The 26,568-nt window shown below is 38.0% G+C and overlaps 1 protein-coding gene across 1 annotated transcript in view; it reads left to right on the top strand.

Moving 5' to 3' along the window:
* The first annotated feature begins 6,014 nt into the window (after nt 1-6,014).
* ATF6 (activating transcription factor 6) overlaps nt 6,015-26,568 on the top strand; it is a 219,664-nt gene continuing 199,110 nt past the window's right edge. The window contains exons 1-6 of the mRNA XM_047782874.1: nt 6,015-6,019; nt 6,900-7,093; nt 14,423-14,499; nt 17,945-18,032; nt 19,946-20,052; nt 26,361-26,490. Coding sequence (XP_047638830.1) covers nt 6,015-6,019; nt 6,900-7,093; nt 14,423-14,499; nt 17,945-18,032; nt 19,946-20,052; nt 26,361-26,490 — 601 coding nt within the window. The remainder of the gene's footprint in view (nt 6,020-6,899; nt 7,094-14,422; nt 14,500-17,944; nt 18,033-19,945; nt 20,053-26,360; nt 26,491-26,568) is intronic.

The raw sequence follows: 26,568 nt of genomic DNA, 5'->3' as shown, positions 1-26,568 counted from the left end.
CTCTAGCCTGGCTCAGTGGATTAAGGATCCGGCGTTGCCATGAGCTGTGGTGTAGGTTGCAGACGAGGCTTGGATCTGGCGTTGCTGTGGCTCTGGCGTAGGCCAGCAGCTGTAGCTCTGATTTGACCCCTAGCCTTGGAACCTCCATATGCCACAGGTGTGGCCCTAAAAAGCTAAAATAAAATAAAAACTTTTTAATCATGTAAATTATATTTTATTTGATATTAAAGTCTTCTACAGGAACTCCCAAATTAGCTTTTCAGTGTGTTCTCTGGAGACTGGAATTTATTTTACTCATTGCTGATAGTTAGAATTGTGCCTAATTAGATATGTGAACATTTACATGAAATCAGAATTAGCTAATAAAGAGAAATATAGTCCATGTTCACAATATATTTTTCATATGTGAGTATATCCATATGTACATAACACCAAAATGAGAATTATCTTAAATGCAAAAATAAGCATGAATAATGATCTTTAAAAGTGTGAGAGTGTTAGAGATGATTTTTGAGACTGTTTCAACACAGGACCTAAATAAAGCAACTTTCATATAATAAATTTTTCTTAGAAGAAAAAATTTCTCCATTTCTGCCTCAGCTTGCACCGTATCTTGTACTTCTTTACTTTATAATGTTATACTCTAGAAAGCTTTTTTTCTTATAAACAGTTAGATTGAACTGTGTAAAATTGCCTCTTAGAAGTAAGAAGTAGTCAAAAAGCAGCAGTTTCATGTAGTTCAAGCTAATATCTATCCATAACACACTATGGCATCTAACACAGAAAATTACATAGATTTTATTTGAGTTTATAATTGTTAATTCAGTAAATATTTACTAAGTATCTATAACATGCACAATTCTAGGTGATATACTGAACAAGATAGATAAAACCTCTGCTGCCTTGTAATTTCTATCCAGGAGATAGCAAAATGTCTTTTTTGAAAGATAATTGGTATTTGCCAGTGAATTATATTTGCCAGTGAGGAATGATTTGGGGGATACTTGACTTTTCTTTATGTAAATGTTGAAGTTTTGTCAAACATCTACTAAGCAAAATTTTCAGATTTAAAGCCGTTTAATGTTTTGATTTTTTGGGGTGGTAGATAGAAAATCCATTATGCCTTTATTCTCAAATGGCAACGAAAGGATCCTTTCTTTTTAACATTTAGGGATATCAATGTAAAACATTTAGATTTACACATTTGTGAAAATAGTAATATTATTTCAGAGGCAATAATGGCACAGTGAAAACAATACTGAAGTAGAAGTCAGAGTGGGCTTTAATAAATCTGGATCCACTGATTACTGTCTTCCTGAAAGTGAACAAGTCATTTGAAAATCATCATTTTTCATCTTCACAAACTGGCATTAATATTTGCTCTGTCATCCTGACAGGGTTGTTTGAAAGGTCATTTGTATTAGTTTTAATTCCTTTTTATATAAAGTGGAGATGATATCCACATCTGGATTATTAAGAGAATTTTTGTGATACAGTGCAGATAAAGAACTTAGTGTAGTGCCTAACTAGTAGCATTTAACATTTTCCCATAAAGTAGCTGCAATTTCTTGAGAACTTAGGATATCAGTCACTATCCTAAACACTTAATGTGTATTATTTAATTTAATCCTCAAAACAATCCTGAGATCCTTTATTTTCACTTTACAGGTGAAATTGAGGCTCAGAAAATTTAAATCACTTCCTCAAAGTTACAATGCTAGCAAATGAACATGGATTAAAAGCAATATTTGGCTTACTCCAAAATCTGAGCTTTTCATCCCTCTAATAACGTTTGGGGTTTGGGTTCACTTCAGGCTGATACTGTCTTTTTGCCTTTTCTAGGGCCACTCCTGGGGCATATGGTTCCAAGGCTAGGGGTCCAATTGGAGCTGTAGCCACCAGCCTACTCCAGAGCCACCTCTTTGAGCTATACCACAGCTCAGGGCAATGCCAGATCATTAACCCACTGAGCAAGGCCAAGGATCGAACCTGCAACCTCATGGCTCCTAGTTGGATTCGTTAACCACTGAGCCATGATGGGAACTCCAGGCTGATACTGTCTTAAAAATGTCATACTGAAAATGTCAATCAGATCGTAAAATCTGATAGTACTGATGAAGTGCAATTTTTTTTTTAAATTTTATTGGAGTATAGTTGACTTACAATGTTGTATCAGTTTCAGGTATACAGCAAACTGAATCAGTTATACATATACAAATATCCACTAATTTTTTTCCCATAAAGGTTATCACAGAATATGGACATTTCCCTACGCTATACAGTAGGTCGTTGTAGTTATCAATTTTATATACAGTAGTGTGTATACAGTAATCCCATCCTCTTAACTTTTTTTTTTTTTTTTGTCTTTTTGCTATTTCTTGGGCCGCTCCCAGGGCATATGGAGGTTCCCAGGCTAGGGGTCCAATTGGAGCCGTAGCCACCGGCCTACGCCAGAGCCACACCAACGCGGGATCCAAGCAGCGTCTGCAATCTCCACCACAGCTCACGGCAACGCCAGATCGTTAACCCACTGAGCAAGGGCAGGGACCGAACCCGCAACCTCATGGTTCCTAGTCAGATTCGTTAACCACTGCGCCACGACGGGAACTCCTGAAGTGCAATTTTTAACTGATAAGTCCAGGCATCCCACCAGCACTTACAGGGTTCAGACAGGAGTACAAATCGAGGCCCACATACTATTTGTCTTAATATTTTAAAGTTATTAATAAAGCTACCAGACTTAAATGTTTTATTGTCTTGACAAGTATGTTTTCATAATATGAAAGACAAGGTTCAAATTTAGAATTCTCTGACTTCATGAAGTTACATGACAAAATATGAAATTCAGTGAAAGTTGGCCCCTGACCCACCCACTGCCCCCTTTCCCCATAGCTGAATTTGTTCATCGGGATGGTGGTGCATGTGTATTTGTGGATTCCCCACCTCACTTTTCTAAGCTCTGTCTACACTCCTGGCATATACCATTGGCACAGTTCTCCCTTAGGAAGTCAGAGGTCTGAGCAAGCCTTGGATGCACATTTGGAGCTATTGGGCTATGTAAGAGTCAGAAGCATGTCTAGAAGGAGACATGTATTTTGGCTGGGCGCATAACTGGCATCATGGCTTCTTAACCTGTGGAAAGAGACATTACTAGAAGTCAGTATAGTCCTAGATATGGATCTGGACATAAAACTCAAATTTCATTTCTCTGACAGTGGTTTAAGTTGAAAGCAAATGAGGACTAAATTAAGAAGTATTCAATACTACTCAACATTAATGACTTGAAAAAAAAAAGCGTGTGATTGTGACTAGGTCTTAGCTGCAGCTCCGATTCAGTGCCTTGCCTAGGAACCTGTGTGGCAGGTGTGGCCATAAAAAGGAAAAAACAAAAACAAAAAATGCATGACGGGATCCGTGGCATCTTGGGAGTGCCGCAGCTGGGACTTGGGCTCATATGATCCCTGGCCTGGAGCAGCCAAAATAAATAAATAAAATATTTTTTAAAAAAAGCATGGTAACTAGAATGGAAGGAAGCGTCCTTAAACAATATGCATATAAAAAAATCTACAAACAGCGCATTTCTTAATGAAAACTGAAAATAAATGTCCTTGTATTTTAAAAAAGTCTCCAATTTTTTTTTTTTTGCAAAAACAAATGAAGAAGTAAAAACAAAAAGCCAACCAACCCTCTAGATTTTACAATCAGCACAACCACAAAGTGAGAAATTCTATAGGACAAATGACAGATTCTTGTCTCTGAAATTTTCCATAGTAAAGGTTTATTTTAAAAGTGATGTTAAATAAGCAAAATCGATTTTTTTTTGTTTTCTTTTTAAGGCTGCACCTGTGGCATAAGTTCCCAGGCGAGGTGTCAAATTGGAACTGCAGCTGAAGCCTTTGCCCCAGCCACGGCCACAGCAACACCAGACCCAAGCTGCATTTGCAGCCTACGCCAAGGCCTGTGGCAACGCCAGATTCTTAACCCAATGAGCAAGTCCAGGGGTGGAACCTGCATCCTCACGGAGGCTATGTTGGGTTCTTAACCTGCTGAGCAACAGTGGGAACTCCAACATAGATTTTTAAATGTTACTGTTTGCATTCAGTAAGTTTTTCTACACAGAAAAATCCCAGGGAATCGACAAGAAAAATCTTGAGTCATCAAGGTTTTTAAATACAAGATTTCTGTATAAAAATCAATAATGTTACTATGCCTCAAAAATAACTGAATTAAAAAAAAAGGAATGTGTAAATCGAAACTATAAAACTATGAAAAGAACAAAAATAGACCTCAGGAGAGGGAAGGATTTCTTACCCATTATGCAAATAGCAGAGATCATTAACAAAAGTTTGATAAATTTGACTACATTGAAATGAAAGCATAGAGGATTAAAAAAACCAATAAACAAAGACAAGTGTCAACCTAGGAGAAGGTATTTACAATATACATATAGATTAAATGAATAGAATAGGCCATCTAAAGGTGAACACATCATTGAGAGAAAGAAAATTAATAGGAAATTTTGTAAAAGATAATAATGGGCAATTCACAGAGGAGGAAATAGGGTTTAATAAATATGAACAGATACACCACCTCTTTAATTGTCAGAGAAATGTAAATTATAGTCATACCCTTCACAACCAAAAAAAAAAAATGTAAAAGTCTGATCATATCTAGTGTTGGTGAGTGTGAATTAATATAATTTGGCAAACATTAGTACTCCTCCTTCATGACCCAGCATATATCTAAAAGACATTCTTGCATATTTGCACAAGGAGTCCCATACAAGCATATGTTTTATGTAACAGAAGTTGAAATATTCCAAATGTCCATTTAGTAGGGAAATGAAAAAATATATATTCAAGGAAATACCATATAACAGTTAAAAAACAGTTAAAACTTGAAAATAATGCTGAATGAGAAAAGAGACTTGGAGAACACTAGTATGATATGTTTATGTAAATTAAAATACCCCCAAACAACACTAACTATGTATATGTATACACACATATTTAAACATGATAAAAATAGAAATAGATTTGAATGATTACCATAAAATTCATAATGGAATTTGTCTATGTGGAGGAAGGGAAATGAAGCAGAGAAAAAAGCAGAGCTCAACTTAATCTGCAATGTTTAATTTTCTTCCTTCCTTCCTTCCTCCCTCCCTCCCTTCCTCTCTTTTTTTGCTTTTTAGGGCCCTACGGTGGCATATGGAAGTTCCCAGGCTAGGGGTCAAATCCTACAGCTGCCAGCCCACGACCTACATACACCACAGCTCACAGCAACACCGGATCCTTAATCCAGTGAGTAAGGCCAGGGATCGAACACGGTTACTAATCCTAGCTGAGCCACAATGAGAACTCCCTGCAATGTCTGATTTCTTATGAAAAGTCTGAAAGTGGAAAATGTTAATATTTGTTAATTCTTGGTAATAAGTACACAAATGTTTTGTAATTACCTGCACTTCTTGAATAAAATATAATAGTTGCAAAAATTAAAAAAAAGGGGGAGCTCTGCCGTGGCTCAGCAGAAACGAATCTGACTAGCATCCAGGAGGAGGAAGAGGTTTGATCCCTGGCTCTGCTCAGTGGGTTAAGGATCCTACAATGCGGTGAGCTGCTGTGTAGAGATCTGCGTTGCTGTGGCTGTGGTGTAGGCCAGCAGCTGCAGCTCGGATTCGACCCCTAGCCTGGGAACTTCCACATGCTGCGATGCGGCACTTAAAAAACAAACAAACAAAAAAAGAAAATTTGCTTAAGTTCAGTTGTGATAATTTACTTAAAAAAAAAAAGACTAGGTGTCTGGTGCATATAAAATAGAAGACTCTTGCTAGTTTTATTTTAGTTTTTATGCCAATATTTGAATTTGCAGTTAAGAATAAAAACTTATAAATTGCACCTGAAATGAAAACCGGTTAGTTAGCTTGTGATAGAAGGAAACACCTTTAATGTAAGGGCATTTCGATAATTCCTTTTTTCCAGAGTTGGGTCCCAGGGCTATTTGGTATGCTGCGGATGGTGTAATCAGTAGTAATCAACCAGCCACAAGTAGTTTGGAGGATTCTGGGAAACATTTGTTTTGTTTAGTAACCGAGGGAAAGATTCCACTTGGTCTTAGAGGGATACGTGTTCTTAAGGTAGAGTATGTTAAATAGTCAACAGCTGAAATTCTTTAAAATAAATTCCATTAAATAGCGTTCTTGAAACTGTCTCATCAGACAGTTCAAATTTTCAGTAGGAGTTTCTGATGTATATGGGATTTTTCTAAACAAAACCGGTTCTTAAGTTTTAGTAATAAAAAGATTGGGAATTTACATTATTGTAGATCTTAGGGTAGTCTAGCTTGGACTGTCACTACCAAGTACGATGCTTTAGAGATGCATATTTAAGGAGATAAGTTTGATCCTAGGGAGTTTATCTTTCATATTTGCTTTGCTTGAATTTGTTTTTTAAAAGTAAGCTTTTTAAAAATCCTAATTCATAGTATTTTTGCTTGTCTCCGATACTGTGCCCGTAGAGAGGCAGCTCTAACGAATGTGGAAAAAGTTGTGTGTTTTTCTTCCCCAAACTTGTGTATAAAGATAATTTTTAAATTGATAGCGAGTTATTCGTTGAAAAATTAAACCAAATTTACTTGCTTAGTCTCTAGTTTTATTCTGATATAGCTACGCTGTGGTCTTAAGGCTATTCAGGGGATAAGCCAAGGCGTTCAGTGGGTTTTTCCATCTTTTAATATGATCAGTATATTTTATTTAACCGAAATAGTTTACTTTTTTTTCTATATATATATTTTTTTCCTTCAAACGGCGGGACAGAAAATGCCGACAAATTCAAAAGAGAAATATTTGCCCAGAGATTTGGTTAAAATTAACTTGGTCTCTGACGTCCCCTGTGCCGAAGTAGTTTGTCTTCATTCGGCCACCGTCTCGACAGCGTTTCGGAGTATTTTGTCCGCCTGCTGCCGCCGTCCCAGATATTAGTCACCGAGTTCCAGCGCAGGGGAACGTGTGTTTCGGGGGAGCCGGCTGGCGTTGCCGGCACCATGGAGTCACCTTTTAGTCCGGGGGTCCCTCACCGGCCGGATGAAGATTGGGGTGAGTGGGATTTGAGACTGTATCAAGGTGGCTCCGGGTTTCTTCCTCCCTGCTTCCGCGCACTTTTGGTGACAGGTGTGGACAAACCCCGCCGGGGGAGCGAGGGCCATTCGTCGCTTCCGTCTGTGGTCCTGGTAGAGTCTAGCAGAATCTGTCGGTTTCTGCCCTGGCGACAGCGAGCGTAAAATGTTGCCCGATTGGAATTGCTATCGTTTTCCACTGTTTCCTCTGGGAAAGTACCAGGTGATGATATTATGGGGCGAAAACGACGTCATTAGGAACCTTAGGGCAGGATGGCTGTGATCACTCAAAACGCTACAAGCTATTTTCTGTGTGTGGGATGTGTGGGTAGTGCTTGCCGTGGAGTGTTTATACGTGTATGTTTTTGGTTTGAGGGAGAGAATGTGAATCTTCATCTCGAAGCTTCTGCTGTTGATTTAGGCTGATGTCTCTGTTGGCAGGGGAGCAAAACACACCACCACATGACCTTAGGTCCCTGATTACCTAGACCTAACTCTTGTAAAGGATACGTATACAATTCCGACCGCTTTCCTGGTACATCTCTGAATTTTCTCGTTTTGTCTGGCTTCGTGGTCAGGAAGAGTTTGGAATGGTATGCAGTGGAAATGAGAGTGGAGAAGCTTTATCATCTAAATGTTTGATGATAAACAAGAAATTTTTATTCCTCTCTTGTTTGCAAGACATAGTACTATATTGTTCTTGGGCTTCGGTGTGAATTTGGGATCGTATACGTCCCTGAATGGGTCCTGTAAGTGAATCTGCAGGATTTACCAGCTTTAAAATCCTAGGGGGAACGGAGACTGATCTTCATCATTGTACCAGGGACCATCATTCTCAGTACCAAGAGTGTAATCGCAATTCTATTTGTTGAACTGAAGTCCTCTTTTGATTTTCCAAGGGCAACGCCACTTCCAGCCCCGGCTGCGCCCGTGGCATGTGGATGTTCCTGGGCTAGGGATGGAACCCACACCAGAGGAGTGACCTGCGCTGTTGTAGTGACAACACGGGATCCTTAACCCACCGCGCCACAGCCAGAGAACTCCAAAACTTCTTTTAAATTATGTACCGTTAGAAGAGTTCCCATTGTGACCTAGTGGGTTAAGAACCCGATGATGTCTCTATGGGGGTGTGGGTTCCATCCTAGGCCTTGCTCAGAAGGTTAAGGATACAGCGTTGTTGCAAGCTGCGATGTAGGTCTCAGATGCCGCTGGAATCTGGTGTGGCTGTGGAGTGGTGTAGGCCAGCAGCTGCAACTCCTAATCGACCCCTAGCCTGGGGAATGTTCATGAGCCACAGGTGTCAGTAAAAAGAAAAAAAATACATATGTACTGTTAGAGATTTATTTCAATCTTTGGATAGATTTTCTATGAGTTGTTGGAAAAATTTTAAACTATCTATCCCAAGTATATTTTCCCAAGCCAAATATAGTAGTAGTTATAGGAACAATTACCATTTATTTAGCGCTTTATTTGTGTCAGGTGCCCTGCCAAGCTCTTACAAGCATTATCTTATTTAATCCTCCCAGCATTCCAGTGAGGTATTGTTATTTTATAGATGAGGAAACTGAGGCTGAGAGAGAATGAATAGTCAGGTTTATAGCTAGTGAGTGTCAAAAGCAGGATCAGAACCAGATTTGTCTACCTGCACTTAGTCACTATTTATATTGCTTTCCTAAATTACTTCTACAAGATTCTTACCAAGATTCCCCATGGTTATTAACAAATCTACTCCAGTATATTAGGTAATTATCTGTTTTCTCAGCTTGTCAGCTGTTATATTTTCATGATGTTTTTTAAACGATGTTTTTTAAACTATAATTGTAAGATACTTCCTGATGGTGTTCTGATAGTTGTTAGAGTGAAAAATTAAAGAGGCAGGAGGCTGGAGGGCCAAGACTTCAAGCCAGTTTTATTGACCAGCAAGACTGGCCAGGAGCACTGAGAGAGAATGCAGGCTCTACTTGGTTTAGGGAGCAGTTAGTTGTATAGGAAAAGGGGTAGTTTGTATTTTTAGCACATGTTTGTTCTGTGCTAAATCAGTGTTCAAGGGTTAGAGGAAGGCAGTCTCCTTAGGAATGTGGGTAAGGGTAGAGGGAAGTTGTAAAGAAAGATTGCATGACAAATGACTGTTTAATTGGTCCCCAAGGCAGTTCGTTGGGGGAGGGATCACCCTTCTAGATTGTTAAGTCTGATTAGAGTTTTGGTGATGTCTAGCAAGTCTTGTCCGATTCCCCACCTAAGAATACTCAAGCTGCATTTTCCTAACTAAGCTGATCAGTTGACTCCCAGTCTTGTTCTTTAACCGAACATTTGGTTCTTTGTAGTCAGTTCACTGACTCAACTCAGGTATCTTGCCCTGCCCCTCCCTGAATATGGCCATTTCCCATGGTTTTTCAAGTTTCTTTTTCCAGACTCTTAGCAGTCTTCTCTTAGTTGAACATTTTAATTCTGATTCTTCAGGTGTTCAGTAAGTAGGCTAGATTTTGCAGGCCCTGGAGTGAAATGTTAATGTCTACTAGCATTTCTCAGTAGAATATGGATTCTTTTTCTGGGAGTTGCCATTTTGGGTGTTCAGGTACTTCACCGATTTGATGATTTTTTTCATATATTAGAAGCTAGCCAGTTAAAATTTTAAAATCAGATTATATAATTAGTATTTGTGATTCTTAACAACTTTGAATAGTTAAAAATGATTTACTCAGAATAGTTATGATGGGATGTGCTTTTTCCCTTTTATGTAGGGTAATGAAATTTAGAATGGGCCAGAAAACATTTTCTGTAAAGGTCTAGATAGTAAATATTTTAGGCTTTGTGATCGTGTGGTTTCTGTTACAAGTACTCAGCTCTACTAGTTGTAATACAAAGGTATCATGGAGAGTGTAAACGGAGCATGACTGTGTTCTAAAACAACTTATTTATGGATGGTGAAATTCTATTTCCTGTAATTATTTTTAATACTTAATAGAGTTTGCTTTCAGTACAGTTTTAGATTTATAGAATAACTGAATGGCCAGAACAGAGTTCCATTTACCCTCCCCTCCTTTCCCCTATTGTTAACAACTTGAATTAGTGTAGCACATTTTTTACAATTGATGAGCCAGTATTGATACATTAACTAAGTCCACAGTTGACACTAACTGTTCACTGTTCTTCATTCTGTGGAAATGTATAGTGTCCTGTATCTACCATTACAGTATCATATGGAGTAGTTTCACTACCCTAAAAGATCCCCTATGTTTCACCTCTTTGTCTCTCCCTCCCTCCTCCTGAGCCCCCAGAAATCACAGGTCTTCTCACTGTCTCATTTTAATGGCCTGATAGTTCTCTCCTTCCCTCCCTCCTTCCGTTTCTTTTTCTCACATTTGTGCAAAAGCCACTTTGTATGCGTGTATGCCACATGTAAGACATATGTACCAAGATCAGACACTTCTATCTGCCGCTGTGGTTTCTTTGGTAACCTCAGTATCTTCTGTGAAGTTCTTTCTGCCTTCTTGCATTGACCAAAAACCAACTCCCCTGATGACTCTGTTTTCCCTAAAGTCCTACAGAATGGTAGCTATTTTCATTCTCAAAACTTTTTTTTAAATTAAAAAAAAATTTTTTTAACCATTAGGGCCTCTGAAGACAGGTTAGATGTCTTCCTTGTTCTTCATTGCTACTTTTAGATCATTCTCCTTTCATCCTTCCTTAAAACATCCAGATTTAGATCTCACATTGTCTCTCTCACAAGCTATCCTCTGCCTCTCCCTCTGTAGTTGTCTGCTGATTCCTGGTTTGCTTCTGCCTCACTTGTTGAAAAAAATTTTATAGTTCTCTCTTTGATAAACCACAACCTTCGGTAAATCCAGTTCTGCCTACTTCATGACTACACTCATACAGCTGAACATGGCTGAAAAAAAAGTTCACCTGACTGGTCTCACTTTAAATTTATGACGCTAACCTGAAACAAACCTTTATTGCCAGGTCAATCATATTTCTCTGGTCCTCCCACTCTGATGATTATTTGTATAGTTTCTTCTCTCTTCAAACCTCCAACATCTCCTCTTGCATCATTTGAATCAGAACTGCTGCAATCTCCTACTACCTCGTCTACCCACCTGCCAGCGTGTTTGCCTTCTCTTCTGTTGGTGGGATGAATGGCTTTCTTGCTCTTAGCTAGAGCTGATCCCTTCCATGTGTGCTGTAGACCCCTCCTTCTTTATTCAAGAATATTACTCAAACTCTTCTTCCTTCTGTTTCCTGCATCATTTCCCTTCCTGCATGTGGTTGCTTCTCCTATCTAGAGTGGGAAAAAACCAAAACAACCCAACCCTCTTTAGATGTTACTTCCCTTCTAGCTGCCACCAGTTTTTTGTTTTTGGTCATGCCAGCAACATGTGGAAGTTCCTGGGCCAGGGATGGAACCACACCCCAGCAGCGACCTGAGGTGCTGCAGTGACAGTGGCAGATCCTTAGCCCACTGTGCCACAGGGGAACTCCACAGCAGAATTCTTTTTTTAAAAGAATGTCCATGTTGGCTAACTCCAGTTTTTCTTCTCTCATTTTCTCTTGAACCCACTGCAGTTAGGCTCCACCACTCCACCAAAACTGCTCTAAGGTCACCACTGATACCTGGTGGCCATTTCTCTTCTTGTAAGAAGTGAATGAATAATACTAAAGGTGGTGGTCACGTGGGAAAGCTTTCTGAGCAAACTAAGACTAATAGCTACCATAGTTTACTACTGTTAGGAGAAATTAAATAGTAGTGTGGAATTGGTGAAAAAGATAAAGAAGTATTCAGTAGATTTTAGAGATGCCTTACAGGTAGCTAGCACCACCACTTTCTTATAAATCCTTCTGAGATGTTCTATAGATATACAAATGTTTTTATCAACCCATTCATTTTTTTTAAGTTTTCACAAACCGCAGATATTTAAAAGATCAGTGTAGTGATAACCTATATTTCCCTTATCTAGATTTACCAACTGTTAATATCCTGCCATACTCAGTTTTTCTCAGTATTACCTGTACTTCCCTCTTCTTTCATAATCTGAAAGCAGGTTGTAAATAATATGAAACTCCTAAACACTTCACCGTGTATCTCCTAAGAACAGGGAAATACATATTTTTTTAATTTTTTTTTTTTTGCTTTTTAGGGCCCCACTTGCAGCATATGGAGGTTCCAAGGCTAGGGGTCCAATTGGAGCTATATTTGCCAGCCTATACCACAGCCATAGCAATATCAGATCCGAGCTGTGTCTGCAACCTGCACCATGGCTCATGGTAACATCAGATCCTTAACCCACTGAGTGAGGCGTGGGATTGAACCTGCAACTACCTTTTAGACATCCAAGAGAAGATGTTGAATACTCAGTGTATACATTGATCTTGAGGCATGGACTGGAGATGTGTTTCAGGAATTCTTGGCCTGTAGATGTTATTTAAGGCATGAACTCAGTGATCACAAAGGGAGTATAATAGAAAAGTTTACACTGATCCTGGGGACAATTTCATGTTAAGGAGATGAGGAAGAACCAGCAAGACAGGGCCAACCAGTGAGGTGGGAAGAAAACCAGGTGAGTATGGTAATTTGGAAGGAAGCCAAGTGAAGAAAATGCTTCAATTAATGTGAAAGGAGCAACTGTTTCAAATACTGGTGATAATAAGATGAGGACCATGAATTTACCATTGAATTTAACAATGTAGAGGTCATTGGAGACTTTAAAAACTGGTGTGGGTGTGCACACGTGGGAGCTTGATTGGAATAGCTTCAAGAAGGAAAGGGATAAATGAGAGACTGGATAAAGAGAACTATTTCAAGGAGTGTTAGCCTATGTATAAGGTACATACATGGTTTCATCTACTTACATGGATTTGTTTGTTTTGGTTTGGTTTTGGCTCTGCAGCTGAGTTTAAGGTAGTCCTTTTCCGAGTGTTATATGAATAACCTTTCATTATCATTACACACAAACTATTTTCCTGTGTACTGTTTTGTTTTAGGTTAGTGAAATGTTTCTACCATTGGCCAAGTCAATGATAGGCTGGCATTGTAGTTCCTATGTATGTGAAATGAGGAAATCACCAGAGCACATTTCAGTGGCATGATAGTAGGGAGTACAAAGGCAGACCTAGTTTTTTTTTTTTTGTCTTTTTGCCATTTCTTGTGCCGCTCCCGCGGCATATGGAGGTTCCCAGGCTAGGGGTCGAATCGGAGCTGTAGCCGCCGGCCTACACCAGAGGCACAGCAACTCGGGATCCGAGCCGCATCTTCGACCCACACCACAGCTCACGGCAACGCCGGATCCTCAACCCACTGAGCAAGGACAGGGATTGAACCCACAACCTCATGGTTCCTAGTCGGATTCATTAACCACTTAGCCACGATGGGAACTCCAAGGCAGACTTAGTTTGGAGAACTCTTCAAAGTTCTTGAGGTTCTGAAAATGTTTGAAAAAATAATTTATAGGTTGTACAATAATCAGCCTTCTTTGGGCTTGTCAGCACCTTGACCTTCTGTGGTCATATATTTCTTGGTTTATAATGAAATCTTATTAAGAAATTGAAGCATAGTTAAACTTGCCGAAATAAGTTTAATGGTTTAGATGAGTCAGTCACTTATTGTTTGGTTAGAAAATTGGTTGTACCTTTAAGTCATTGGAGATATATGTGCTGCCATATTCCTCTCTTGTTATCACTGTTGATCAGCCATGTTACTTTTTTTGTGTTGAACCCAAATAGATGTAGCCTCAGAATTTGTGTTAGAAAGTCACTATGAGTTAGTTCAATGTAACATCACAGAACATAAAACCATTTTTTTAATCCCTGGTGTAATGATTTAGTTCGAAAGAGGAGTTCCCATTGTGGCACAGTGGAAATGAATCCAACTAGGAGCCATAAGGATGCAGGTTCAATCCCTGACCTCCCTCAGTGGGTTAAGGATCTTGTGTTGCCATGAGCTGTGGTGTAGGTCGCAGACACGGCTTGGATCCCATGTTGCTGTGGCTGTGGTGTAGGCCGGCAGCTGTAGCTCCAATTTGACCCCTAGCCTGGGAACCTCCATATGCTGCAGGTGTGGCCTTAGAAAGCAAAAAAAAAAAAAAAAAAAAAAGAAAAAAAAAAGATTTAGCTCACAAGATAAAAATTAAGTGGAGAATAATATATATGTTAGAAACCGGCTTTGAATATGTTGTCATTCACACTGTTAGGGTTTATTAATAATAGTTATGGCTAATGAAAAACCGTAATAGAACTGGCATAGGGATACAATGCTTATTTTTTCGTCAAAACATTGAGTTAACAGTTAATGTCTATTATTTTCTTTTCTCCAAAGATTCTACCCTGTTTGCTGAACTTGGCTATTTCACAGACACAGAAGACCTGCAGTTGGATGCAGCAAATGAAACTTATGTAAGTATTCACTAGAGGAGAAATACTGAATAATGTGATATTTAATCTTTATTCTGATTGTTGCAAGAGATTTCAGGATAACACATTTAGGTTACTTATTTAAGTTTTAATTACTGTTAGCATTAAGTATGAAAGTTAATAGCCATTTTGTAGTCAGTGAATATTGGATTGTAGGAATTGCATTGGTCTTGGTGTGAGAAGACTTGTATCCTAAGTCTGCCTTGGAAAAGTTACTTAACTGCCTACTTGGTTTTTACAGCTATTTTGCTACATAGGGGAAACATAGGAAGTATGTGTGAGTTATGGATCTAGTTAAGTCAAACTAATCAATGTCTTTTTTTTAAAGTTCTGTATCTTTAGGATAGAAAGTTCTGAAACTTAGAAATGTCCTTACTTTTTGTCTTTGAGTGGTTGGAAGTCTGCCTGAAGCTATTGCTATAGTACTTAGAATTTTCAAATTCTTGAATTATCTTAGAATTTTTTTTCAAAATTCTAGGATATCTTAGTTTTTTTTTTTTAATTCAAAATATCTTAGGACTTTTTTCTTCTTTTCTGGATTAGTATATGTGAAGCTCTTTGGCCTATAGATCTTATTTTATCTTATTCTTTAATAGATGAGGTGCTGTTTGACCTGGGAAGTAGTTTAAGTGAACAGAGTGATTTTTATATCCACAGGTTGAATACTTAATCACTTTTGTAAGCCCTTATTAAATATAAAGCTTACTCAGTGGGTTTAAGCCATTGCTCAAAGAACAATTTAGCAGTTGTTTTTACCATGAATCAATAGAAGGAGGTGAAGCACATGATATTTTAAAAAATCAGTACATGCAGTCTTAATGGTTTCATTTACTCTGTGAGATGCTTTACAGTGTTGTCTGTTGATTAAATTGGTGTTTAGTATTTAAGCAACTGATATTTTTTCATAATTTCCAGAGCCTGATATCATCAAGAAACAATATAGTAAATTTGAAAGATTCATGGAAATATCATCTTGATTTTATAACATTGTTACCTCAAACAAGTCACTTAGTCTTTCAGTTCCATAATTTTTCTGGTATAAAATAAGAGATTGGATTAAATGGTTTTGGAGAGCCCTTTCTAGCTTTAAAACTGTATAATTCTTCTTTCACATGGCAGTAGTTTTCAAGGAGAAGTCACTGAAGAACCAGAATGTATAAGCACCAGTATGTTTCATGTACATAAAATGGGCCTGTGAAATTTCCAACTAGATAAAATTCTCATGCTGTAAAAAGTATTTGGCTTTTTTGGCTGAAGATTGAAGAAGTATCCCTGAAGTAGGTCATGCCACTATCAAATATGTTAAAAAGTATTGCCAGCACTCAGGCAAATATCATTGCTGAATTTACTTAGAAGGTTTAAGGATTTTTTTGGTTGCCGAAAGTGTGAGGCTGCTTAAATTTTTGATGTATAGACTCAAATAAGAGAAAAAAAGCAAAGGAAATTGATTTAAAAGATGCTTCTTTCATAATTTAAGTAGTTTTGGAGTTCCTGTTGTGGCTCAGCAGTAATAAACCTGACTAGTATCTGTGAAGACTGGGGTTTGATCCCTGGCCTCACTCAGTGGGTTAAGGATCCTGCATTGCCATGAGCTGTGGTATAGGTTGAAAATGCGGCTTGGATTCTGCGTTGCTGTGGCTGTGGAGTAGGCTGGCAGCTACATTGATTCAGCCACTAGCCTGGGAACTTCCATATGCCTTGGGTGCAGCCCCCCCCCCCCGAAAAAAATTTATAGTTTTTTTTTGGTCTTTTGTCCTTTTTTCTTAGGGCCACACCCATGGCATATGGAGGTTCCCAGGCTAGGGGTCTAATCAGAGCTGTAGCCACCGGCCTATGCCAGAGCCACAGCAACACCAGATCTGAGCCGTGTCTGTGACCTACACCATAGCTCATGGCAACGCTGGATCCTTAACCCACTATGTGAGGCCAGGGATCAAACCCTCAACCTCATGGTTCCTAGTCAGATTTGTTTCTGCTGTGCCACAATGGGAACTCCTATAGGTTTTTTTTTGTTTTTTTTTTTTTTTAATAATTTGAACTTTCACACATTTTTCTTTATGTAACTTGCTCTAATATTTACTCATTTTAGGGCAGTATGATAAGAAAAGTTTCCCTTCTCTTCTTCTGTTACGTTCTCAATAAGAATAATCCACATAATAGACATTTTTTGAAATGATATTATTCTAGAAATTATCATCAAATGGTTGTTAATAACTACTAGATTAATTTTTACTTTTTGCCTGAGGCTTCCTTTCTCTTTTGATGCTGGTATTTTTTTTTTTTTTTTTTTTAAGGGCTGCACCCATGGCATGTGGATATTTCCCAGGCTAGGGGTCAAATAGGAGGTATAGCCACTGGCCTACACCACAGCCACAGCAGTGAGAGATCCGAGCCATGTCTGTGACCTACACCACAGCTCACAGCAACTCCGGATCCTTAACCCACTGAGTGAGGCCAGGGATTCAACCTGCATCCTCATGGATGCTAGTCAGATTCGTTTTCTGCTGAACCACGATGGGAACTCCTTGATGCTGTTTTATTATCTGTCACATTAAGTTAACATTGACTGCTGTTGTACTGTTTATTAAGTTTACTTCTCTTCTTATCTCTCTAACCCTAGACATTTTTAAATAGTGGTATCGTCTTAATCTTAAGCTCATATGAGGGCTATGAAGTCATGTGGCAGTTCTTTATTAATGTGTATGGTATAAGATGGTCATCCAGATGACCCAGAATATGCTTATATTTAAATTAAAAAATTATCACCTGAATGAAAAGAAACTAAGAGCCCCTCTAAGAGGGTTATTGACCCCTATTTGAGAAATGTAGCTTTTTCTTCTAGGATTAAAAAATTTTATAAATTTTATTTTAGAAGTTTGAAAAGTACAAAACAGTAAAAAATATCAAATTACTCATCATCCTATGGACCTCTTCCTTCTTCCCTAACCTTTTTAATATTTGGTGTATCTGAAGGTTCAGTTAGTCTCTTTTTGACTTCTGTGTGTCTTTTGGATACATTTATATTCTTTCCATTGTATATAGAAATGATAGGGTAAATAGACATTTGCTTTGACTTTTTCCTCTTAATGGCAATGGGAAAATTTACTTTACTGGATCTCCCTTAAGACATAGTACCTATTTTGTGACTCTTGTAATAGTCTATTTCCATTGAAAAGAATGAGACTAACTGAATCTTTCAGAGGGTTATCCCCTTCCTAGATCTTACTACTGTGCGTAACATAACCAAATTGGTTTTTCTCTAAGCCACCCAGGAAGTATTCTCAAGATGAACTGATAATTTAGAAAAGTACTTTTACTAAGTTGGGTAATAGCAGTTAATATTATTTATGGCAAATTTTGCCTGTTTAATTTCTGAATATATGTGTTTTAATCTTCTAATACTCTTTTGCTGACTTGAAACCTGCAGGAAAACAATTTTGATAATCTTGATTTTGATTTGGATTTGATGCCTTGGGAGACAGGCATTTGGGACATCAACAATCAGTTCTGTGAAGGTAATGGTGTATTTCACTGGTAAAACCTTTAAATGGATCCCTTTTATTTTGTAGTTTGATAATAGTCAAAATTAGGTGGGGTTTGTTGGGCTACTTTTGTGGGTTAAAAAATTCCAGGACTGTATTCTACTTCTGGTATGACAGTGCGTACATAAGTCTCTTGCCAAAATAGATGTAAAGAATTTAATAGTTATGTCTTAGTCACGTAATTAATGCAAAATTTATCATTCAGAAATACTGATTTTTGAATTATATGTAATACTTTTAAGAGATTAATCTGAGAATTAGAATTTAGGGAATCAAAAGGGAGAGGTTTGGGATTATCAGAACCTAGGAATTTGGTGTAGGGGTTCCATGTATATATTGCTGAGGAGACACTACCCGGTGATGCTAGTATCTTTAAGACACCCAATGAGCTATTTTTTTGGGGTATGCTGAAAAAAGCTGGAACCTGCAGCAAACTCACTTCTGGAGTGAAGCTGATGGGAGGGTGAAGAAATTCCTTTTCCCCTTCATTTGTTGTTTTTGTTTTCATTTTTGGCTACACCTGTGGCATGTGGAAGTTCTGGGCCAGGGGTTGAACCCATACCACAGCAGTGAACCCAGCCACAGCAGTGATAACACTGGATCCTTAACCTACTGAGCCACCAGGGAACTCCCCCTTCTATCTTTTAGCATCCTTCTGGTGTCCTCTGTTGACAGGATTGAAAAGGAGGCCAGCTGGAACATGTATTAATAATTTGCATCACAGACTTTGGGAGGTGGACTTCAAGCTGGGAGAAAATAACCACATTTCCCCATCTAAGTTGCAGCCCTCCCCATCCCTATGTTTCCTATTCCCCTTCATTTTATGTACTTTTATATCTTGTTCAATTTTGTCTTCTCTCATAGGCTGTGGGCTATAAGGCCGGTGTTCTGGTTACTGTTGTATAAAACAAACTACTCTAAAACTTGGTGGCTTTAGAACAACACCCATTTTATTAGGCTCCCAGATTCCGTGGGTTAGGAATTTGGACAGAATGCACCAGGAATTGCATGTCTCTGCTTGTCATGATGTCCAGACATCATCTGGGAAGATTTGAAGGCTGGGGTAGTTTGACATCTGGGGACTAGAATTATCTTAAGGTTTCTTTACTTAACATGTCTGATGCCTGGTCTGGAATGACTTGAAGACTAGGACTGCCAACTAGTGTGCCTACACATCACCTTTCTATAGGGCCTGGCTTCCTCACAGCCTGGTAGTTTCATGGTAGTTAGACTTCAGAGGCTCCAGTGTGAGTGTTTCAGTGTAAAATATAGAAGCTGCATTGCCTAATGTAACCCTGCGGCATATGGAGGTTCACAGGCTAGGGGTCTAATCGGAGCTGTTGCTGCCAGCCTACACCACAGCCACAGCAATGCAGGATCCGAGCCACGTCTTCGACCTACACTGCAGCTCATGGCAATGTCAGATCCTTAACCCACTGAGTGAGGCCAGGGATTGAACCTGAAACCTCATGGTTCCTAGTTGGATTCATTTCTGCTGCGCCACGACAGGAACTCCCGAGAATCTATAATTTTTTGCAGATGTCGTAATATTCTAAAGGTACAAAAAGTCAATAGAGTAGGAAAATGTCTTTGGCTCTTGTCCCTCAGCCAACGAGTTCTGCTTCCCAGAGACAACCACTTTTACCAACTTCATATGTTTATTCCTCAAGAGAATTGGTGTAGATGTTAGTAGTAGACACATACATAACTTATTACACAAATGGAAGTGTACCGGATACACTTTTTTCTGCATCTTGAATTCTCTCTTGGTATATTTTGGTGACTTTAGCTTCCATATCATTGAATTTTAAGAGTAGATTTTGCTTATTTATTTCATTCTGAGTATATATTGTCCAATGGAAAAATTTTTGTTCCTTGTTTTTCAGTTAAAGATATTAAGGCAGAACCTCAACCACTTTCTCCAGCCTCCTCAAGTTGTTCGGTTTCATCTCCTCAGTCAGTGGACTCTTATTCTTCAACTCAGCATGTTCCTGTAAGTAGGCAGTCTTTTATAATGATTTTGGTTATAATGATGTCTGGAAAATATGTATGTGTGGGAGGCAGTTAACATTAATAAATTGTTGCTATAAGCCTTATTATCTCATTTAATCCTGAGCAAACTGAATTTTGAGCAAGAGCCTTCAGGGAGCTAGAAAGTTGTTAGTTACTATGTTTTTTTCCTCTTTCCCTTATGTTCTCTTCTTTGTAACTTCATTGTTTTATTTGTTTCATTGTACTTTACCAGTATCTAATATTTTTTGGTTTATTGACTTACTGCCTTTTCTCTCTGCTGTCCTCTCTACTCCCTATTAGAATATACATTCTTTGAGAACGTGGAAGACTGTAAGGTGGTCTGTTTTTGTAACCTCTTAGCCATAGAACCTAGAATGGTCTCCAAAAAGTTCAGGACTGCTAAGCACTATCTTTTGAATGAGCTAATAAGGTTTTTTGTTTTTGTTTTTTTTCAAAAGTCTAGAAAAACTTAAAAATGTTTTGCTTCTGGAGTTCCCGTCGTGGCTCGGTGGTTAACGAATCCGACTAGGAACCATGAGGTTGCGGGTTCGGTCCCTGCCCTTGCTCAGTGGGTTAACGATCCGGCGTTGCCGTGAGCTGCGGTGTAGGTTGCAGACGCGGTTCGGATCCCACGTTGCTGTGGCTCTGGCGTAGGCCGGTGGCTACCGCTCCGATTCGACCCCTAGCCTGGGAACGTCCATATGCCGTGGGAGCGGCCCAAGAAATAGCAAAAAAAAGAAAAAAAAATGTTTTGCTTCTGCTCCTCACAAAAGCTCTGAAGCCAGAAAGTTCCAAAGGACTTGGGTATTTTTTGGAATGGAAAAGGAAAGGAAAAACTTAAGAAGAAAAATTCAAAATAATATTTCAGTATATTATATCTGCTCTAATATATTTTCGTTCTGACATGATTTACATATAGTCAGTTAATAAATCCAGATGATTCTGTCCGCTTAGTATCTTTAGGATTCATCTTCTCTACCCATGCCAGGCCATCATCACCATAGCTGGATTAAGGTATAGAATTTTGACTGATCTCTCTGCCTCCTAACTCCCCAAACCTTTCTTAGTACAGGACTAGAAATCTTTAAAAGTCACACATTTGATTATGTCAGTTTTTTTGCTTAAAACCTTTTAATGTCTTTCCAACCCTTACAAGGACAAAATCAAATTGCTAGTGTACTAGGTCCTCCTGCTTACCTTTCCAGTCTTGTTTCTCAGAGCATCCTTCCTATTCCTACCTTCACACTCCCTTTAGCTTTAACCCTGAGAGCTCGTATGCACTCCAGTCATTTAGCACCTGAGCCAGCAACTGTGCCAAACACCAGCAGTGAACAAGAGCAGTGAGATCTCTGCTCTCACCATTTTAGGTTTTGCACATGTTCTTCCTTCTGTCTGGAATAGCCTCATTTTTTCCCCCTTCCCTTAGAGAACTTCTATCATCCTTAAGTTTCAGTTCAAAAATCATCCTCTGAAGCTTTTCTCTGATTACTGCTATTGAAAGTTCTCTGTGGTCCCTACAATTTCTCCAAATGATTTAATTTAAAAAATTAATTTGCTTTTGAATTCAAAAGTATATAACAGGGTATATTCACAGAAGCCTGATTTCTGTCTTTTGCTTTCCATCCTTTCTATACAAAAGGTAGCATACTGTGTACCCTGTTCTTCACCTTTCTTGTTTAACTTAGTGATATATCCTGGAGGCAACTCCAATTTCAGGATATAGGATCTTTGTCATTCCCGTTTATAGCTGCATAGTATTCCAATGTGTGGATGTAGCATACTTTAATGATTTACTGATTGATGAACATCTGTGTTTTATTTTGGTGTTTTCCAGGCTCAAATAATGTTGTAATAAATAACTTTGTACCTAACTCACTTTCTATTTTTGCCAGGATATCTTTGGAATATATTCATAGAAATCTGATTGCTGAGATCAGGGTGAATACATTTGTAATATTACTGTTTATTGCCAGATTTCTCTCCAAAGGTTATACATTTGTGTATTCTGACCAGCAGTATGTAAGAGGGCCAATTTTCCCATCATCACTATATAGCTGTTTTATTTCTTTTTCTTTTCTTTTCTTTCTTTCCTTTTCTTTTTGTTTCTTTTCCTTCTTTTCTTTCCTTCTTTTCTTTCTTTTCGTTCATTCTTTCGTTCTTGGCTGCACCCACTGCATATGGAAATTCCCAGGGTAGGGATTGAATCAGAGCTGTAGCTGCTGGCCTAGGCCTATGCCACAGCCGCAGCAACGTGGGATCCTTGCCATGTCTGCAACCTTACACCACGGCTCATGGTGATGCCAGATCCTTAACTCACTGAGTGAGACTAGGGAGTCAACCTGTATTATCATGGATGCTAGTAGGATTCGTTACTGCTGAGCCACAATGGAAACTCCTATTTTTTATTTCTTTTACTATAAGTGTAGTTGAACATGTTTTCATATATTCATATGTATAAGGCCTATTTGCATTTCTTCTTATGAACTGTCAGTTCAAATTTTTGTCCACTTTTAGTATTGCATTATATTGGTCTTTGTCTCTTCAGTTTTTCAAGTATTTTACTACATATTAGGATTATATTAGTGCTTAGTTTGTGGAAAAAAGTTACAAGTATTTTCTCCTCCAGTGTGTCATTTGTCTTTAAGCTTTATTTCTGATGTTTATTTTCTCCAGGCATACTTTTCTTCATAGTTGAATTATCAGTCTTTTATTTATTGATTGATCAATTGATGGGTTACTTAAAGGAGGGTTTTTGCATTCAGGGGTTATAATATTTTTATTCTTGTTTTCTTATATTAATATTTTGGTTTGGAAAAACCTCAAACTCATGTTACAAGTACATTGCAAGAATTTTTTTTTCTGAACCACATGAGGGTAAGTTGCCAACTTGATGCCCTATCACCCCCAAATACTTCGGTGTCTACTTCCTATAAGCAAGGCTATGTCTTATAGCCACAATACAGTCATTAAAATCAAGAAATAAATGTTTGTATATTAGTATCATTTAATCCTCAAATCCCATTTAGATTGTGCCACTTGTCCCAAAGATGTCCTTCAGGCACCAAAGGGATCTCCTTTAGAATCATATGTTGCATTTGGTTGTCTTGTCTCTTTAATCTCCTTCACTTGAAACAATTCATTCTTCTTTGACTTTCATGACCTTGTCACTTTTGGAGATTAAAGACTAGTTATTTTGTAGAATGTCCCTCAGTTGGGTTTGTCTGCTGTTTCTTCAGAATGAGATTCAGGTTTTGTATCCATGGCAGGAATATCACAGAAGTGATACTGTGTCTGTCTCATTTACTTTTGATGAGATGGTACACAATTTTAATTTGTCCTATTATTGATGAGATTCACTTTGTACATTTGATTAAGGTGGTGTCTGCCAGGCTAGTCCACTGAGAAGTTTCTCTTTCTTCCTTTGTCATAAATAAGTATTTTATAATGAGGCAGCTTGTTTATTTATTTTTGTCTTTTTAAGGCCACACTCACTGCATATGAAGTTCCCAGGCTAGGTGTTGAATTGGCGCTGTAGCTGCCAGCTTATCCCACAGCCACAGCAACACCAGATCCCAGCCACATCTGCAACCTATGTCCAGCTCACAGCAACGCCAGATCCTTAACCCACTGAGCAAAGCCAGGGATCAAACCCATGTCCTCATGATACTGATCGGGTTCATTACTGCTGTGCCACAGTGGGTACTCTGGAGATACTTTATATAAAAATATCCTCTTCTTCGTCAGACTTTAAATTTATTCATTTATTTATTTATATCAGTATGGACTTAAGGTTTCCCATTTTATTCAGTGGATTGTAACCCATTACTATAATTATTTATTTTCACACTTACGTTGTCCTGGATTTGACCAGTGCAGGTACCTCCACAACGGCTCCTGTGTTCTCTTCACATGTCTCCATTGGGTCATGACACCCTATATCAGGCAGACCCAGTGTGATGTGCTTATTTCCTTGCTCCGACACCCCATTCTGGGCTACCTGCCCCCACCTTCTCCCCTTAGACTCTGACAGCACCAGCCTGCCTCTCTGTGCTGCCCCATCTAGTGGCTTTAGGATCAAATTGTTGAGGAAGAAATCATTTGTGAGTGACTGTTAATAGATATTTTTCATAAAGTTTTTCTTTTTTGTGTGTGTGTATATGTGTGTGTGTGTGTGTGTGTCCTTTTAGGGCCATTCCCACAGCATGTGGAAGTTCCCAGGCCAAGGGTCAAATCCGAGCTGTAACTGCTGCCTTACACCACAGCCACAGCAACACTGCATCTGAGCCACATCTGTGACCTACACCATAGCTCGCGGCAACATCAGATCCTTAACTCACTGAGGGAGGCAGGCCTCAAACTGGCGTCCTCATGAATGCTAGTTGGATTTGTTACTGCTGAGCCATTGCAGGAACTCCATATTTTTCATAAAGTTTTATTTTTAATGTTTAGATCTCTGATCCATTTGGAGTAATCCTGGTTTATGATACAAGATAAAAATCCAATTATTTTGTTTTTCCAAATGACTATCCAAAGGATAGTTCCAATATCATTTATTAAAAAATTCATCTTTTTCTCACTGACTTCAGTTTTGTGTATTTTAAATTTTTAGTTAAGTATTATAGTTTTCTTCATATAGGTCCTGTACATCCCTTAGAAAATTAATTCCTAGATATTTTATAATTGCTGTTACTATTGTGAGTGAACTTTTTAAAATTATATTTTCTAAGTGATTATATACAAAATATTTTCATAGTGAAATTTGTTTAGTTCTTAAATGTGTTCCATGTAGACAGCCCATGGCCTTGCAAACAAAGGCACTTCTGTCTCTTCAAGTTTAATATTTATTACTTTTATTTCATTTTCTCTTTTAATTATGCTTCCTAGAATTACAGAAAAAGCAGTTGTTTTCTGCCTGGCTTTAGTGTTTTACCATTAGGTATGACTTTGGCTCTACAATTATGCATAGCTTTTTTTTTTTTAATGTTAAGAAAGCATCCCTGCAGTCCTTATTTTCTAGGACTTTTATGAGGAATCGTTGCTGATTTTATCAGATATCTTTTAAGCATCTAAGGCCATGAAGATAATCATTTCCTCTTGTTTTATCTCATACTCTTCATTTTTTTCTAAATATAATATACTCTCCAAGGTTCATAACTTGGAGCTTATGGCTGCATGCTGAGTAGTTAAGGATAAAACAAAGCATTTTTCATTCTCACCAGCATGGCTAAGAATGACTGTTTTTCCTATAGGCTCTTTCAGGTCATTTTAACTCTTCTTATCTGATGACTGAAAAAAAAAGATTTTTTAAAAAAAATTTGTCTTAACTACCATTTGCATTTTCTATTCAGTGAAATGGCGATTCCTGTCCTTCGTTCACTTTATTTTTGGCAAATATTTTTCTCCCAACATGTATGTTTTAATTTTATTGTCTGTTTTTATTATAAAATATTTTAATTAATTATTTACTTTATGACTTCTGAATTTTTTGACCTAAGGGGGCCTACATCATTCTGAGAGTAAACAAGTATTCTCTTAACTCTTCTTTAATTAATTTTTAAGATTCTTTTGAATATGGTATGTTGGATGTGTGTGTGTATGTATATGTATGCCCATTCCATTATTATAGATAGCACTTTTTTCTCTCAGAATTGAAATGCTGCTTTTATCTTGTGTTAAGTTTCTTTGTTCTAATGAAATAAGACAGATCCACTGAATATTAAAAAACATACGGAAAATACTACTATTATCTTTATCTCTGATTATCGATTCACTCATTAAATAAAAGAAAATAACTTTGCCCCTTTCAGTGTTTTTCTTTCAAAACATTTGGGACAAAGGCAGTATTAATAAATAGAAAAGGATAAAAATACTAATTATTTGCTTTTGAGAGTCCTATAAGACTGAATAAGATGGTAGAGAAAGGATATTAGCATTCTAACTCTTTATAATGGTACTAAATGCTTGTATGACTAGGAACCAAGTAAAATATAATATTTATGGGAGAAAATATAGAAGCACATCGGGTCAGTGGTTCATATCTTTGCCATAAGAGAATGAAATATACCTACTTAGCATTTTTAGTTATTTTTCCTTTAGTTGATGGATAGTGTAGATTTATCCATAATCTCTTAGTGCTTGGTATATATAGTTGTGATATAGCACACCTTTGCCTTGAAGTTGTCTTGAGGTGTTTCTCTGTATATGGATCTTGTCTCTCTTTCTAAGCAATTTTTAACTCAAGGATAGTATTCTTTTGCATGAATGTATTTGTGTTTTATTTTGCTACAGGAGGAGTTGGATTTGTCTTCTACTTCCCAGATGTCTCCTCTTTCCTTATATGGTGAAAGCTCTAATACCCCCTTCTCATCAGAGCCGCTAAAGGAAGATAAGCCCATTATTGGTCCTAGGAGCAAAACTGGTATTACTCCATCTTCTAACTTCTGTTATTTATTTATTTATTTAGGACTGCACCCTTGGCATATGGATGTTCCGAGGC

Source organism: Phacochoerus africanus, chromosome 6 (assembly GCF_016906955.1).
Source record: "Phacochoerus africanus isolate WHEZ1 chromosome 6, ROS_Pafr_v1, whole genome shotgun sequence".
NCBI lineage: Eukaryota > Metazoa > Chordata > Mammalia > Artiodactyla > Suidae > Phacochoerus > Phacochoerus africanus.
Note: the sequence above shows the minus strand (reverse complement) of the source record. Positions and strands in the feature narration are given on the sequence as shown.